This window comes from Neofelis nebulosa, chromosome 17, assembly GCF_028018385.1.
Source record: "Neofelis nebulosa isolate mNeoNeb1 chromosome 17, mNeoNeb1.pri, whole genome shotgun sequence".
NCBI classification, from domain to species: Eukaryota; Metazoa; Chordata; class Mammalia; order Carnivora; family Felidae; genus Neofelis; species Neofelis nebulosa.
The window spans coordinates 8,417,927-8,434,503 of NC_080798.1; the positions used below are offsets into that span (position 1 = coordinate 8,417,927).

General features: G+C 57.9%; 1 protein-coding gene across 2 annotated transcripts; it reads right to left on the reverse strand.

The window, feature by feature from the left end:
• Positions 1-580: 580 nt before the first annotated feature.
• PTOV1 (PTOV1 extended AT-hook containing adaptor protein) lies at positions 581-11,325 on the reverse strand. 2 transcript variants are annotated; one of them, XM_058706721.1, is made up of 13 exons: positions 11,198-11,325; positions 6,362-6,499; positions 6,164-6,246; positions 6,023-6,080; positions 5,828-5,935; positions 4,100-4,255; positions 3,503-3,589; positions 3,322-3,395; positions 3,188-3,245; positions 2,774-2,878; positions 1,150-1,347; positions 985-1,054; positions 581-713 (listed from the first exon to the last, which is right to left on the reverse strand). In XM_058706721.1, exons 1-12 carry the CDS (start codon positions 11,276-11,278, stop codon positions 1,043-1,045), a joined length of 1,158 nt encoding a protein of 385 aa, XP_058562704.1. In that variant the 5' UTR covers positions 11,279-11,325; the 3' UTR covers positions 581-713; positions 985-1,042. The 2 variants fall into 2 exon arrangements, with proteins under 2 accessions (XP_058562704.1, XP_058562703.1); XM_058706720.1 differs by lacking the exon at positions 11,198-11,325 and adding an exon at positions 9,077-9,377.
• Between the last annotated feature and the right edge of the window lie 5,252 nt (positions 11,326-16,577).

Here is a 16,577-nt window from a genome sequence, read left to right on the forward strand (position 1 = left end):
GCAAGGGACACGGCCCCCCGGGGGGGCGGGGTGGGGTCTTCCTTGCGCGTGGCTGCCGGGCTGCAGAACCAGCGCAGGAGCATATGTGTTGTGACCCTGAGTATACAAGCTGGATTTGGTGAGTGAGAAACTGCGTGAAGTTGACCTTGGGGCAGGGCCTGCAGCAGTAAAGGGGGTGCTGGGAACACAGTCACAGGGGGCAGGTCCCGGGCCCCAGCTTGTGTTTGCTGCTGGCCAAGCGCGACCTGTCGAACCCAAAGGGATGGAGAGAGAACCCCAGTGGCAGCGGGGAGCAGAACCCGGGCATGCGACTGGCCTCGAACACAAGACCACCAGGCACGGCGGGGCCTGCAGTCTGGGGACTGACCTGCCACTGAAGGCATAAGTGGCTCCACGTGCAGCCCATCCATCCCCGCTCAGGTAACTGTGCTCTCAGAGGCCCCCCCCCCCAATCCCAAGGATGCACATTCCCACCCCCCACAGCAGGGGGCGGGCTGGGCCATCAGCTCTCTGGGAGCCAATGCCAGTCAGTCTGAGGACCCCGGCCAAGGCTTCTGGACTCGGAGCGCGGTGGCCAACGGGCTTTTAAAAGACTTTATTGGGGAAACATACAGGGGTGGAGACCGTCCTTGGAGACAGCTCACGACGCGGTCCTCCAGCCCATCTCGCTGGGCGGCTGCCATCCCAGGGGCCCCTGCTCAGAAGCATCTGACCTGGGGGCAGGAGCAGAAGGGGAGGGGCTGGACGGGGCCTCCCAGCTCCTCGGGGAGGGGCCCTGGCTCAAAGGGGCGAGCCCTCTCCCCGCCCGGGGCTCCATCACCTCCTGGGGGAGAGGGTTGCAGTTTCCCAGGAGGCCTGGGGCTACTGGAAGCTTCCCCGAGAGGCGCTCTCGGCTCCGGTCTCAAGACCAGAGTCACACGACTGCTCCCCAAGCCCCAGACACCTCAGAGGGTCCCTCGTGCACTCGGGCCGGGTGCCACTCACCGGTTTTGGCGGGGGCCTCGTCTGTGACTCCTGGAGGGGCCCGGCCTGGGGGTGGCCACTACCCCCCCATCTGCGGGGGAGGAAGGCAGGGGGGCTGCGTCAGTGGCGGGGACTTGGGAAGTGGGGGGAGGGGTGGGGGGTGGGGGGTGGGGGTCCCGGCCTCACCCCCCGCTGCTGCTGCTCCTGCTCCAGGTTCCGCTGCAGGACCTGCTGCTGGTTGGCGATGACGCGCCGGATGCCGTTGACGAAGTTGCTCTGGTCGTGGGGGATGAGGCCGATGAAGATCTTCTTCTCCGAGGAGTAGAGGAGCATGAGCACGCGCACCTCGCACGACGCCTTGTAGGAGAAGTGCACGCAGCCGGCCTGGCGGGCGGGGGCGGGGGTCACCGTCTGGCCCCGGTGCGGATGCGCCTCCCCACGGCCACTGGAGCACGAGCGCGCGGGCCGGCGCCCCTTGGAGCCGCGGCACGCTGCGTCCTGACCGCCGTCCCCCCGGCCCTGGTGTCGCTACCGCTTGGGGACAAGGACACACAAGCCCGCAACGGCCTGCGGGCCGACGGGCTCTGCACCGAGGCACCGGGACTTGGCTCCGACGTGCTCCAAGGAGACCACGGCGCCCACGATAAGCAGGGCAATGGTGGGCTGGTGAGTACGCGGACTGCCCCCGAGGCGCCAGGTGGCCATGGCTGGGACTCGCAGAGGCCCCCTCGGGCCCCAGGAAGCCCAGCACTAAGTCCCCCACACGCAGGCCCCGGAGCAGCTCAGGTGCCAACCACGAACCCCCAGTGAACTGTCAACAACACTGTTCCCTCAAACCAGGGACGCGGCCGAACGGACAGCCATCTCGGGACAAGCGGTCCCGCTCTGCCTCCCTGGACCCTGCTCTCCGGTCACCACCCCCGGCTTATAGGTGGGCAAACTGAGGCTGAGTTCAAGGACTCCCAAGGCCCCCCAAACCACAAGGGGCCGTGCCTTCCTGTGCGCCACCCCGGGGAGACGGCGGCGGCAGGTGTCCAGGGGGGAGCCCCTCCAGAGCTCCTACCTGAGCCCCGGCCCCGCCGAGGGAGCGCGGGACGCTGGGCAGGGCCGGCCAGGTGCATGCGCGGCCTTTACAGGGTCCCCCGCGGGAGCGCTGTGCTCTCAAACTTTTGTGACACAAGAAATACACAGCCCTCCCTCCAAACGCACTTGCGCTGCTGTGACGGAATCAGATAGTTGGGGACGCATGCCGGCCTGTGACCGCAAACGTCCACAAAACGTGGCGACGGCCGTGCTTTCACAAGCACCGAGACAACCCACCTCCCCTCGCAGACAAACTGAGGTCAAGACCCGCTGGAGGATAAGCCGGCACCTTGAGAGCTCGGGCTGGGAGCAGACAGACCTCGCTGCCTGGCAGGGCTCTTCCGGAGCCTCGGATTGTCCATGAGAAAACCCGGTCCCCGTGGAGGAGGGACCTGGGAGCACCGGGTCAGCACTCAGTGGTTCCAGCCCCTCGAGACTCTGAGTCGACCCTGGAGACCGGTACCACACGGGGTGCGAGTCCCACTCTGAGCCTCAGTTTCCCCATCTATAAAACATGTCCGGGACAGCACAGACCCGGGGAGTCCCGTGGACCGGGAGCCGACCGGCTGTCACCACTCTCCCCAGCTGGCTTTGGGGAAACAGCCACCGGCCGTCATCCGCCTTCTAGTTTTCAAACACAGAGCGGACCCGGCCCTGTCGGCCCGGGGGGGCCTTTCGGGCCGGTCACGCCCCACCCACTCGCCCGGCCCGCACACGCTGCACTCACGAAGCCGTTGTCCATGATCCGGCACAGGCTCTTGAGCGTCTCCAGGTCCTTGGTGAAGTGAAACTGTACCAGGCGCGAGTTCCGGAACAGCGGCACCAGTGTGGTCTGTGGGCAGGCCGGACGGCGCCGTGAGACAAGGCGCCCAGAACAGTCCGCAGCCACGCCGCCCGGCCTCGCCCCCATCCCCCCGTGCTGGCTCTGCAGGCCTCGCCCCTGCTTCTGACCTCCACCGGGTCCACACCCGCCTATCTTCGCTTGCCGGACAAGCTGGCCACAGGGCCGTGGCGCGTGCCGCCCCTCCGTCTAGGATGATCTCCAGCCGGCAACTCCAGCGCCCCCTTCTCGGGGAAGTGCCCCGGCCACCCCATGGTCTGCTGTCTGTCACACAGGCCGAGTGCCTCCTGTCACACTCACCAGCAGCTGCTGTGGGATGAGCTGCATGTACAGCTTCCTTGGCCACTGCTCGGTCCTCCTGCGGGGCAAGGGGACGGGGGTCAGGAAGCTGGGTCTTGGCAAGACGCTGCCTCCGCCCCCAGCCCGGCACTCACAGGATCTCCCCTTGGTTCACGTAGACGTGCGACGGCAGCCACCTCTTGGACCGACTGTTGGGCTCAGGCCTGGGCTTTTGGGGAGGGGGAGAGGAAGAGGGGAGACATCAGGAGGGGGGAGGCACCCCAGTCAGCGAAGACACGCTGGTCTTCAGGTCGCCCCGGTCCCCCCAGGACTCACCTCTTGCCACTCCATGACCCCGCTCCACGCCAGGAACTTGTTGTTGACGATCTGAACTGGGCCCGCGACCCCGCCGGGACCCACCGCCTGTGGGAACAGACGAGTGGGGCCGATGCCTGGGAGTGCCCCAGGGATGCTTCTGGGGAACCTCAGAGCTGTCCTGAAGACCCTGGCCCCCGTCTCCAGAAAGTCTGGCCACAGCCCCAGAGCTGGCCCTGCCCCTCAGCTGCTCACAGACCTCCCATGGCTCCCCAGTGCCCCAGAACAAGTCTCAGATGCTCAACCTGGGGTATAAAGCTCACAGGGTCTGCCCCTAAGACCCAGACAGCCCTATAATTTGTTGCACAAACAGGAACACTACTCATAAAATAACTGGCAAGGGGTGAACCAGGACAATCACCCTCCAGAGCCTTCCAGCCGCATAGCAGCCCTCCCCATAAGCCTGCCGCCCACCTCCAGGCCCTGCTGTGTGTAGGAGGCCCTCCTGTGAAGAACCACCCTCCACCCCCTCCCCACCCCCACCCCCCCCCGCCCCACCGACCCCCAAGCCACGCTGACCAGTCTGGGGCAGGGCTGGCCTGGGCTCCACCAGCACACCTGTTTGCGCGTGGTAATGACCTGCCGGATGGCGTTGACGAAGCCGCTCTGGTCGTAGGGGATGAGGCCCATGAAGATCTTCTTCTTGGACGAGTACAGGAGCATGAGCACGCGCACCTCGCAGGGGGAGATGTGAGGAAACAGCATGCACCCCGCCTGGGGGGGGGGGGGGGGGGACGGGCAGGAAGTCAGAGACCCCTCCAAGCTAACCAGAGACTGTCCTGTTGTCTCGGGGACAGGTCACTGGACAGAAGTCCTCAAAGTCGCCCCGTGGCCTTCCGTGACGAGTGAGAGGCCACAGCACAAGGCAAGAGCATGTGAATGTGCACTTGGGGGTCTCCCTCAGCTGGTCAATCTGTGGTGAGGGCCTGGGACCCACCGCTGAGGCAGGAGGATCCTGAGAGGGTGGCACCTCCCCCCCCCCCCCCCCACTCCGCCGCGTCGCCCCCTCTCGATGCTGCTTTGTCCCCAGAGTAGGGCCTGCCTCGGCCGAGCCGCCTACAGGGAGGCACTGGGCGCAGCCCCAGCTCTACTCCCTCCTAAGTGCGTGACCCAGTGCGAATCACTTCATGTTCCGGACCTCAGTTTTCCCATCTGTAAGATGGCTTAATGACAGTCCCATGGTCGCCGCCACATAAACGTCTTTACGCGAGACGCCAATGCCTCCTTGGCATGACGTCGGAAAGGAGTGTCACAGGCCTCTCCACCTGGGCTGTCGGGACAAAGAGGCGGCTACCTCGGGGAACACCCCTGACTTGTCCTGTCACCCAGGGGCCACCTGCTCAGGGAACCTGTCCCCTGCCTTCCCGGACCGAGGCGCGGCCCAGAGCTACCAGTAGGACCAGGAGTGTGACCGGCCAGGTAGCACAGGGAGCGTGCTGGCACACTTCTCCCCTGTGGCCCTCGGGCCCATCGGCCGGGCAGACGGCAGGCCCTCAGCAAATGGCGCTGAGGTCAGGGCCGGCCCATCGGGCAAGAGACTGCGCCAATCACGACCCCCGGTCTGTCCGGGCCCCAAGGGAATGGGGATCTACCTGGACACTGGGGGTCATGGCCCGCCCACACAGTAGGCGGAAGGAGGCGCTTGGTCCCAAAGGGGACCCCAGAGCCGAGTCCTGTGGTGTCCCGAGCAGACGACCCGCTCTCCTCTCTCGCCACCCACCCCCCGCGAGCACCTGTCCCCTTCCACAACCAGACCCCTGTGGGGTGGGGGTGTTCACCGCTGAGATCAGGGCCCGGATGAGATGCTGGGGCCCAGACCGGAGGGGCTGCAGAGACCACGCCGGACTCACTCCCTGACGGCCCCGTGTCACAGTCACTCACCAGCCCACGCTGACCAGGTGTCGACCACACGTGCAGGCCGCCTCCTCAAACACCACACAAGTTCACTCCCGCTAACCCCCACCCCCAAGGCGTCCCGCCACCAGCCCTGTTTGCCGGATGAGGGAGCAGCCCCAGCACGGAGTATCCCCCCGGCCCGGCTCACCCTCCCTGCACCCCCACGGCCACCTTCAGTTGGGTCCCTGCCGCGTGCCGTGTCCCCAACAGGCTCCTGGGTCCCAGGAGGGCCAGCTGGGGCCCTCCACTCACTCGCATCCCTGGCGCCACCGCCCACGTCCTCCGTGCTCTGCCTTCCCGGACACCCGCGTGTTCAGACACGGACCAAGACTCCTTCGGAGGGAGACCTTGGGCCCCCGGCCCCCCGCCCAAGGGTCCCGCTCTACTCACGAAGCCGTTGCCCATGACGCGGCACAGCCCCTTGAGGGAGTCGCAGTCTCTGTTGGTGAAGTGGAACTGCGCCAGCTGGGAGTTGCGGAACAGGGGGCCCAGGGTGGTCTGTGGGCGGCCAGGGGACAGCTGGGTCACTGCCAGGGGCGGGGTCCCCGGGAAAACGGGCCTGGGGAGGCCAGAGGTGGGTCTTACCAGCAGCTGCTGCGGGATGAGCTGCATGATGAGCTTCTGCGGCCACTGGTCGGTCTCCCTGCGGTGGGGGAAGGGGGGGAGGATGGCGAGTCAGGGGAGCCCCGGCCACCCACCTACCCCCGCCCCCTGCCCGCCACTCACAGGTTCTCGCCCTGGTTCACGTAGGCCTGGCAGGGCAGGGCCCGCTTCAGCTTCGCCGTGGAGTCCGAGTAGGGTCTGCGCTTCTGGGGGCGGGGTGGGGGGGTCACCGGGCACAACCTGGGTGCGCGGGCCCGCCCCACACACAGGGCCAGTCCCCCACCCCCACCCCCGGGCTCGCGAGGGGACCCTGCGGCTCACCTCCTGCCACTCGAGGACGCCGCTCCAGGCCAGCAGCTTGTTGCTGAGCCGGTGCTCGCCCACAGCCAGGCCCCCGAGGGCGAGCCCAGGCGAGGAGGGCCCGATGGGACCCAGGGCCCCAAAGACCCGAGCACCTTGCTGCGGCAGAGGGGAGGGGGGAAGCCGAGGCTGAAGGACCCGCAGGGGCAGCCTGTCCACCACACGCAACCCAGCGTTCAGACCCAAACCCCCTGCTCAGAAACTCCCGGGGCCACGTCCAAACCATTCGTCCCAGGAGTCAAAGACCCCAAGTGGCTGACCTACATATCCTTTCCCTGCCACTAGGAGCCCCTCCTCCCCAGCCACTTGTCACCTCAACACTGGTCTGCTCCCTGCTCCAGCTGTGCCCTTGGCCCGGAATACCATCCCTCCCCCTTCAGGAGATGCCACTCACTCACCCTCCTGGCCTGATCAGTTCTTGGTCCCTCTGTCCCGACCCAACTCAGAAGCCAGCGGTCCGAGGGTCCAGGCCTCCACGAAGCCCCCACAATGCACATACCAGTCTACACTGCAGCTGGCTGCCTGGCACATGGGTTTGCCCCAACCCACCCACGCTGAAAACTCTTCCAAAGCCCCCCATGGCCCTCAAGAGAAAGTCTGGACTCTCTCCTCTAGATCCTGCCAACCTTTCCGAGGTGGTCGCAGGCCCTCCTTCCCTCCCTTGCAGACCCTGGGGGGGGGGGGGGGGGGCGGGGGGTGGAGAAGGGAAACCAAAGCACAGAGAACAGAACCATTCAGGGAGACAGAGAAACTTTTGGAAGAGGGAGCGTAACAACATCAAGAGGGGTTTCAGACACGACATCTTGAGAGTGGTTGCAGAACACCCAGAGAACGTTCCAGCAACAAAGCCAAGGAAAGCTACACGTTCTACTCTTCACAGGGCACTCTCCCAACTATGCTTTTTTTTTTCCTAAACCAAAGACATCTCAAAGCAAACAAGGGAAAGGCTTTGGAACAGGCTGGCAGCAAGTACCCCCTACAAATCTCACCAGTAAATGCCTCCGGGCAGCAGAAAAAATTACTAACGGGAGTTGTTCTTTTTCATCTTATATTAGAGGGCGCTTTCTGCATTTCCTATAAAGCACACAGATGTTTTCTGTCCCAGAAAGACAGGAAAACTCGGATTTTCCAGGAGCTTAAAAAAGCAAACAAAAAAACCTGAGCAAGCACGTCCTCCACCTGGACAGGTGATTCTGGAATATGGGCAATGGTAGCGGATCAGGAAGAAAACCAAAGAGAATCTTGGCGTAAGAACATGTTGGTGCGTGTTCAGGCACGGGCTGGGTCTGAGATGCAGGACGGGGGTTGAAGTCCCGGGTTTGGAGGTGCCACAGGTGGGGCAGAGAACATCGGAGAATATGTGCTTAAAGCCCACAGCTGAAGAGCCTTCGGAGGGCCAGATGAACGCACTTTAGGATCCGGTCAGTGTAAACTGGGAGAGCACGTGTTTGAAGTCTGCTTTGTCTGTGAGGGCCAGCTGACCACGTTAGGCTTAAAACACTTCTGGTCTAGAATGTAAAGACCGAGGATTTCTAGCTAAAAACTCAGGTCTACCTGCGACAAGAGGGTAGGTACGTCCAAGTGCACGACCACAATTAAGGACGAGAGTTAAGGGCGGTCCTAAAGGAAATCTCCTATCGGAACAAATGTGTGCGTTTGACGTGCGAACTGTTTCCTGCACAGGGAAGCCTATTTTGTACTTGGTAGGAGAATGAAAGCCTTAGGGTACACAGTTTCAGGACCGGGAAGCGCTTTTGAACTAGATGCAGATGCTGAACGCATCCCCGTAAGACAGTGGAGCCGAGGGGTAGGTTTAAGTTTTGGGAGACGTTCAGAGTCTGCCTGTCTAGGTTTAAGATCCGAAAAAACCTGTCTTAAGGCCTGTGTGGAGCTGCCACAGCTCCATGCCACGCACAACGTCGGCGCAGGGTATGAAAGAAGCGAACTCGAGAGCCAGCCTAGGGTAAAACGCACATCTGGGCAAGCGTGAAACGCCGCGACGTGCAGGTTTACTAACATTCCAGGTGCGCCTGAAGATTTTTGAAAAGTATGCGCTTATTTTAGGTCTGGGGAAGCGTGTGCAGTCAACGTCCCGACAAAGCCAGATGTTTACGTTTGGGCTTGTTGCACTCTGTAAGGGCATCCCACATCTGGGCGACCGTGCAAATCCCGGGCGCACACGCCACGGGCGCCGTGGAGACGCGCGCGGGCCCGGGAAGGAACACCCCCAGGTGCAACACCTGGGCGCGCGAGTGCAACACGCGGGCCCCCCTCGCCGCGGCCCCGCGGCCCCCTCCCCCATTTCCAGATTTCCTGCGCGGAGAGAGCCCAACTTTCCAATTGGAAAAACAAGCATGCACGCCTGCCGTCGGCTCGCCCGCCCCCCACCCAGCGTTTAAATCGGGACGCGGAGTCAGCAGTAATTTGAGCCCTCCCCGCCCCCGTACCCCACCCCCGCCACCCCAGCCTAAACGCGCAACAAAGGGGAGAGCACGGCGCGTACCACCCGGGGGGGGGGGGGGGTTCCACGGGGGAACCCGGCCCCAGCCGGGACCACCCTTCGGGTCATCCTGAGACCCCACAGAAGAGGGGGCCGCGGACAAAGACCCGAGCCCGGGGGAGGGGCTGGCGGGGGCGGGGCCGTGGAAGGCTCTGGAAAAAAGGCGGGGGGCTCACCATGGGAGGGGCCGAGCGGGCCCGGATCCGCGGTGGCTGCGGGCCCCGGGGGCTGGCCGGCCAGGAGCGCGAGCGGGCGGCGCGCACCGTGAGGGGCCGTGGGGGGCGGCCGCGACCCCCGAGGGGGCCCCCGGCGCCGGAGCGGTGCGGAGCGCGGCGCGGACGGACCATGGCGGGCGCGAGCCGAGCGGGCGGGGGGCTGCCACGGGCCGCACGGGGGGCTGCGGGCTCCACCGACTGAGGGGCGCGGGCGCGCGGCTTCGGGGGAGACGGGCTGGGCTGAACCAAGCGCGGGGGACGCGCCGCCGGAGAGGGGTCGCCGCGGCCAAACCACTGCGGCGAGCGGGGGAGCGCGGCGCGTACCAACAGCGTCCGCGAGGGGGCGTGGCCGGGCTGTACCAAAATAGGGCTGGGGGAGCCTCAGGAAGCGGAGAGGGTGTGTGGGGCGGGGAACGCGGCCATTGGAAGATGCTCTGGGCCTCTCGCGCTTGAGGGGGAGGAACCGGGAAGACGTGCGAGCAACAACTTCAGGGGGGTGTGGCGGGAGAGGCCATACCGAAGGGTGGACGGGGGGTGATAAACGAAGACGACGATACTAAGTTGGCTTCGGGCTGGGAGACAGGATACCAAGAGACCCTACCCTTAGTCGCGGAGCCGGGAGACTACACCAAGAGACCTTAGGAAGAACAGGAATAAGGGAATAGTGGGCCTTGTGGCGAAGGAGCCTACCTAGAAGTTTGGGGATACGGATCGTACCTTGCACCAGGAGAGGACTTGATGTTTGAAGGCAGTGACGTGGCTAGGTGGGCCGGAGACCACAAATCCCAGCGTCCCCCGCGCGGCCTGGGCGGGGCCAGCGACCCCAGAGACGCCCGCCAGTCCCCGCTGCGTGCCCATTGGTCCCGGTGCCCTAAGGCTCTGCCTACCGCCCCAGGTACCTTCTCGGGCTTCTTGCCACCCGGGCCGTTCATTGATTCACTCTACACTCAGCTATTACAGGACTGCGTATTCACTTACTAGGAGTTGTGTAACATTTTCTGCTTAAATTTGTCTGTTTCTTAAATGTTAGTAATAGGTAACCGTCAAGTGGCTATGAGGATTAAATGAGTTAATATAAGATCACTACTAGCCTAGTAACCACTTAAATGTTAAATCTTTTTTTAAAAAAAAAATTGTGATGAACACCAGTGAATAAAATAAAAACTTAAAGAAAAATCGTTATTGGGACGCCTGGGTGGCTCAGTCGGTTAAGCGCCCGACTTAAGCGCAGGTCGTGATCCCACAGTCCATGAGTTCGAGCCCGGCGTCGGGCTCTGTGCTGACAGCTCGGAGCCTGGAGCCTGCTTTGGATTCTGTGTCTCCCCCTCTCTCTCTGGCCCTCCCCTGATCATGCTCTGTCTCTGTCTCAAAAATAAATACATTAAAAAAAATTTTTTTTTTAAAGAAAAATCGTTAATTAGTACTACTATTTCCAGTCTGCGCGAGCAGTGCGTGCGTATACTGTGATGACCAAAACAGACAGGGTCCCTCACAGAGCCCGAAGTCCACTGGAGCAAACAAAATAATAATCGCAGTTTGTGATAAGTGTGACAAATAGAGCAAATGCACAGGACGACAGCATGGTGACCACGAGAAGTCAGGGGACCGACCTTTAGGTAGCCTGCAATTCTATATGGGCTGGAAGAGCCCTAAAACGAGGGAACAGCAAGGCACAAGTCCTGAGGGCAGAAGGAAAGTAAGGGAAGCCGGCACAGTTGGAGCGGACTGAGGGTGGAGGGCTGTGGAAATGGGGAGGTGCTGGGATCCCCAAGCAGGGACCTGCAGCCTTGCTATGGAACTTGAATTTCAATCTCACTCCGCTGGGGATCCACCAGGTTTTCAACAAGGGAGTGACACAGACTCCCTTATTTTTAGACAAATCACTCCTACAATACTCGGAAACGACATTTCTACAAGTCTACCGGAATGGGACCCACAGTGGCCTCTGAGGAGAGAAGGCAGCACGCAGAGGGAATGGGGCCACAGCGACGGAAAGGAGATTCAGCTGCCTCTCTTAGACTATCTGGAATTCTTACATTATGCAGATGTTGCCTACTGAGAAATAATTTTTGAAATACTTACATGTTTTTGGAAGGATTCCTCTGGCTGCTGTGTTGAAAATAAAACGGTAGCGGTGCCTGGATGGCTCAGTGCGTTAAGCATTCAATTTCAGCTCACGTCATGATCTCACGGTTCATGAGTTTGAGTTCTGTCAGTGCAGAGCCTGCTTCAGATCCTCTGTCTCCCTTTCTCTCTGCCCCTCCCCTGCTGTCTCTCAAAAAATAAACATTAAAAAGAGAGGAAGAAAATAAACTGGTAGGAGAGGAGTGGAAGCAGAAGGGCAGAGAAGACGGTGCCGATAATCCGGACAAGAGGCATAGATGGGATGGATGGCAGGCAGGGTGGCCACAGTGGAGGTGGTCGCTTCCACAACTTGTTTCAAGCCAGAGCCCAAAGGGTTTGGGCAGAGAGTGAGTGAAAGAGGTGTGAAGGACGATGCCATGGTTTTCGGCCTGTACCGAGATGCCACTTAGCGAAAGGGAGCAGACTATGGGCCAGGTGGTTTGTGATGCGTGTTAACTTTGAGACGTTGACTAAGTGATGTAGACAGGGGAGTCTGGAGATACAACTTTGAGAATCTTCAGTGTCGGAGTCAATGAGACACTGAGATCACGAAGGGCATGTGTATAGACAGAGACCGGGACGCTCCAGACCTTTAGAGGTCAGAGTCCTGAGAGGCAAGCAGCAGATGGGACAGGAGTGGCCCGTGAAAGAGGAGAAAGGCTGGCTGTATTTCCCACCCTGTTTGCCCCGCCCACTCAGCTGCCCGCCCAAGGGGTTCCCAGGGCTGGCTCCAACCTGGCCCTGAGTTCCAAATCGGCCTTGGATTGTGACCAGATGGAGAACGGGTGCTCTCCGGACCGAGACCACAAGTTAGACAGCAACAGTTACCTCCAGAGCCCCAACAAGCATCCATGTCTGGACAACCCGCTACTGGCAGCAGGGAGACAGAACCACAGGGACAGAAGCCTCCTTAATCCCCCTAAATCCTAATTTCTCACCGTTCTTGTTGGTCCAAGCCTTCACAAACCCTTGTCTGGAAACCCCCTCCTCGGTGTCTCTCCCTTCGCTAACCCAAACACCCCAGCGGCTTCCCTTAGAATTAAACGCAAACTTCCTCCAGTGCCCTGCATGCTCCATGCTGGCTGCTCTAGCCACACGGATTCCTCTGACATCCCTCCTGCTCTCCAGCATCCTTCAGCGCCCACCAGGGCGCATGCGTGGGTGTGAATTCCCAGGATTGTATAAGCGGAGAGAAAATTGTGCCAGGATACACTCCGGCGGGAGCAAAATGGAAACATCCCCGAGCGTGACAAGAAAACGGAGGCAGAAATTATGAGTTATACGACAGTACAGCTCTCCGAAACCACTTTGCTTACCCGGTGTGCCAGTTTAAAAGGCAACTGCTCACTTCATCTGTGAAATCTGCTGCCCAGGCTAGCGGGCTAATATGACTAAGCAATTCTGCTCCCATCTGTCAACACTTCCTGAACACTGTTACCGAACCTGTTTATGCCGGTTGCTCTTAAATTAATAACTTAATCCTATCAAACCAATGAAATGTTAACGCAAGAGAGTTGTTTATATGGAAACCAGATTGCCTGCTTTAGAAGAAATAAAAATGAGTTGCTTAAAAAAAAGAAAAAAAAAACCCCAAAAAATAAAGTGCTGGAAATGACAAATAACTTGGGCTTTGCAGATGTAGCTTATAAAAGAATATGATGTTTTTGACAGATGGGAAACTAATACTTAAAGAAAAGATCTTGGTCCTAACAGAAAACAGAAAAGATGATTATTATTTTGGGAGACAGTGTGAGTGGGTGGGGGAGGGGCAGAGAGAGAGGGAGATCCTAAGCAGGCTCCATACCCCCTGCCCCCCACACCCCTCGCAGCTCGAGCCCCACTTGGGTCTCGAACTCATAAACCGTGAGATCACGACCTTAGCCAAAACCAAGAGTCAGACTTAGCTCAACCACTAAACCACGCAGGCGCCCCTGAATGTCTGTTTAAATGTTCTTAATTAAAACATTCAAAGTGCTTAGATGGGCGTAAGTGCCATTTGCCATCTATTTCTAACTCCATTTGCCCCCCAATGAAAAGGATCGCACTTGTTGGGGCTCCTGGGTGGTTCAGTCGGGTAAGTGTCGATCTCTGGCTCAGGTCATGATCTCGCGGTTTTGCGAGTTCGAGCCCCCCATCGGGCTCCCTGCTGTCAGCGCGGAGCCTGCTTCAGATCCTCTGTCCCCCTCTCTCCCTGCCCTTCCCACACTGGCGCGTGCGTGCGCGGTCTTTCTCTCTCAAGCAAACCTAAAAAGATGATTGCACCTGCTGACCCCATTATGGTCGAGTGGGGTCATGTGATTAGTTCTGGCCAATGAGATACGAGGAAAATGACATGTGCCTTCAGTCGAGCATTTAATTACCAGCGCACGAGGAAAGCTCTCTAAGCCTTTCCTGTGCTGCTGGCAATGTTCCAGATGTATCAGGCTCACCAAGCTGACCCTCTACGTAGCAGGAGTGAGAAAACCCACCTCTGTTATTTCAAGTCGCTGCAATTCGGAAGTTGTTCATGCAGCCAAACCCAGCCTATCCTGACATATGAATTTCCTTTTTAAATAATCCCGTTTAACCAACATGATTGAGTTTACTAAAACGGCAGATTGGGAGTACCTTCGGGTTGGATGTGTAGGTGACAGACAAGGACACAAAGGCAATATGGACAAACAACAATGCCTTATACAACAAAAGGTGAGCAAAGTGATCTCTGTCTTGAAGTTTGTTTTGTTTTGTTATTACAAAATTACGTTAAAAAAAAAAAAAAACACACGGTCTGCCGGATACATGCATCTCAGGCTCTTTATAAGCTTCCTTAAGCTTTCTCATCATGATTTCTAATTATCTGTGGGCCCACATCAGCTTGGGAGCTTTGTAAGGACAAGCATCCCATCACGTGTCACTTATTCACAGAGATGTCCCAAAAGTCCGACAGAGTTCTCTACGTCCAAATGCTCATGCACCCCCAGAATGCCCTCCCCCTCTACACCTCTACAGAAGTGGGGTGATGTGTTTGACACCCCATTCTCCCTTTCAGGGCACACCAGAAAACCACGTGTCCCAGCTTCCCCCGTAGTAGATGGGGGTGATTTCATCCCAGTGGAAACATCAACGTGAGCACCACGATGTCGCGAGCACCACCTCTGGTCACAGGCAGGTAAGAGCCTGTGCGTCCAGTCCTCTCCATGCCCATGCTCTACCCCCACTGTTGGAGACCAAGGACCTCAAAATGGAGGGGTTGGCTATTGAATGAAAGCAACGGGACCCCTGAGTCACTCTTGGAAGACAGCCACCAGGGGGAACAGCTTGATCCACATTAGACTCCGAGGGGGGCGGGGGGTTATTTCTCACGAGGGTCCTTCAAGGTCAGCTTATCAGAGCTTCCCCTGACAGATATGAGAGAACCTTCAAAGCAAGCAACCTGGTCACTTCCTGCCAACCACGGAAGGGCAGAACCACAGCCATCTTTTCACGGCCACAGCCCTGGCCTCTAGTAGGCAACCGATCAATATTTTTCAAACACATGAACTGCAAATTTATGACCTCCAGTGTCAACCAGAACGTCTAGAAAGTTCCTCTAGGTGCTCAGCAGTAGCCTGTAAAGCAGAGTGGGTCAGATTGGATGTCAAGAGCTGATGCCAGCCTGGATCACTTAATTAAAAAATAACATAAAATAAAATAAAATAAAATAAAATAAAATAAAATAATATAATATAATATAATATAATATAATATAATATAATATATATATTCTAGGGGCACCTTGGTGGCTCAGTTGGTTAAGCATCTGACTCTTGGTTTCGGCTCAGGTCATGATCTCACAGCTCATGAGTTCAAGCCCCGCATCAAGCTCTGTGCTGACAGTGTGGAGCTTGCTTAGGATTTTTGCTCACTCTCTCTCTCCCCCTCTCTGTCCCTCCCCCACTCCTGCTGTCTCTGTCTCAAAATAATAAACTTAAAAAGAATACCATTCTTGGGAAAGCAATAATGATAGATAATATTTCCTGAACACTATACTTAGTACTTCCTTTTTAAACTCACACCATGAGGTTGGCAATCTTGTCCTCACTCTATAGGTAGGGAAACCAAGGATTAGGAGGCAAGAGCCTGAGGTCATGGCTGAGGACAGGCCAAGGGGGGTGGTCTTGAGCCGGGGTTCTTGATTAACCTCAGCAGAAGCCCTTGACTCACTTGATGGAAAAAATGAGGGGCATCAGGCATTAACGCCTCACTTTCCTGTCCCTCCTGCTCAAGGCACACCATGGCTATCAACTCAAGATGGGGCCTTCCCATCCCTGTTACCACAGCACTTCTCACACCTGCCTCTAGCCACCACCAGTTCCAAACGCTCCGAGAGCTCTTCCTCATAGGAGAGGACTGTGTCCCGCCCAGCCTCTTCTGATGCAGTGAGATCTATACCGGCAAATTACTGAGAAAGCAGATATTTTTGGAGGGGGCGATTTGGCAGTTCTGTCTCGGTTTAAAGCGGGCACCCCAAAAGTCCAGAAGCATCCTCTATGACTAACAATGGGGGATGTAAAACACGGTGGCGTTCAGGGGCGCCTGGGTGGCTCAGTAGGTTAAGCGCCTGACTCTGGACTTGGGATCAGGTCATGATGACCTCACAGTCCGCAGTTCGAGCCCCTCACTGGGCTCTGCAATGACAGCGCGGATCCTGCCTCAGATTCCTCCTCTCTCCCTGTCCTTCTTCCTTTTGAGAGCTTGCACGCTCTCAAAATAAATAAAAACTTAAAAGTAAACAAACAAGTAAATAAATAATAAAAAACGGTGACGTTCACATAAGGGAATACTCTGGAGCCATGAAAAAGAACAGAGGGCTTTTTGTCCTGGTATAAACCACAAGATGCCTTGTCAGATGAATAAAGGAATCTACAGAATAAAATAGGCTAAATCTAAGTTCTAGACATCTGCCGTAGGACATATTGCTGACAGTTAGCAATCCTCTACTGGGCGCTGAAGTTTAGGAAAAGGGCAGAACTCATGTTAAGTGTCCTTACCACATAGACACACACACACACACACACACACACACACACACACACACACACACACGAAGGGACACGAGGAAACTTTTGGAGGTGACAGAGGTCTATCTTGATTGCAGGAATGACTTTATGGGTGTATGCATATGTCCAAACTCATCAAAGTGTATACATTAAATATGTGCCAGGTTTTGTTTATCAATTACACCCCAGTAAAGCTGTTTTAGAAATATAAACGGGCTTGCCACTGGACAGCAGAGCCAGAAAATGAATGTTTCTGTTTGCTTCCACCTGCCTGTATAGATCTTTAAAGGATACATAAGAAACATGGCAATTGAGGGGCA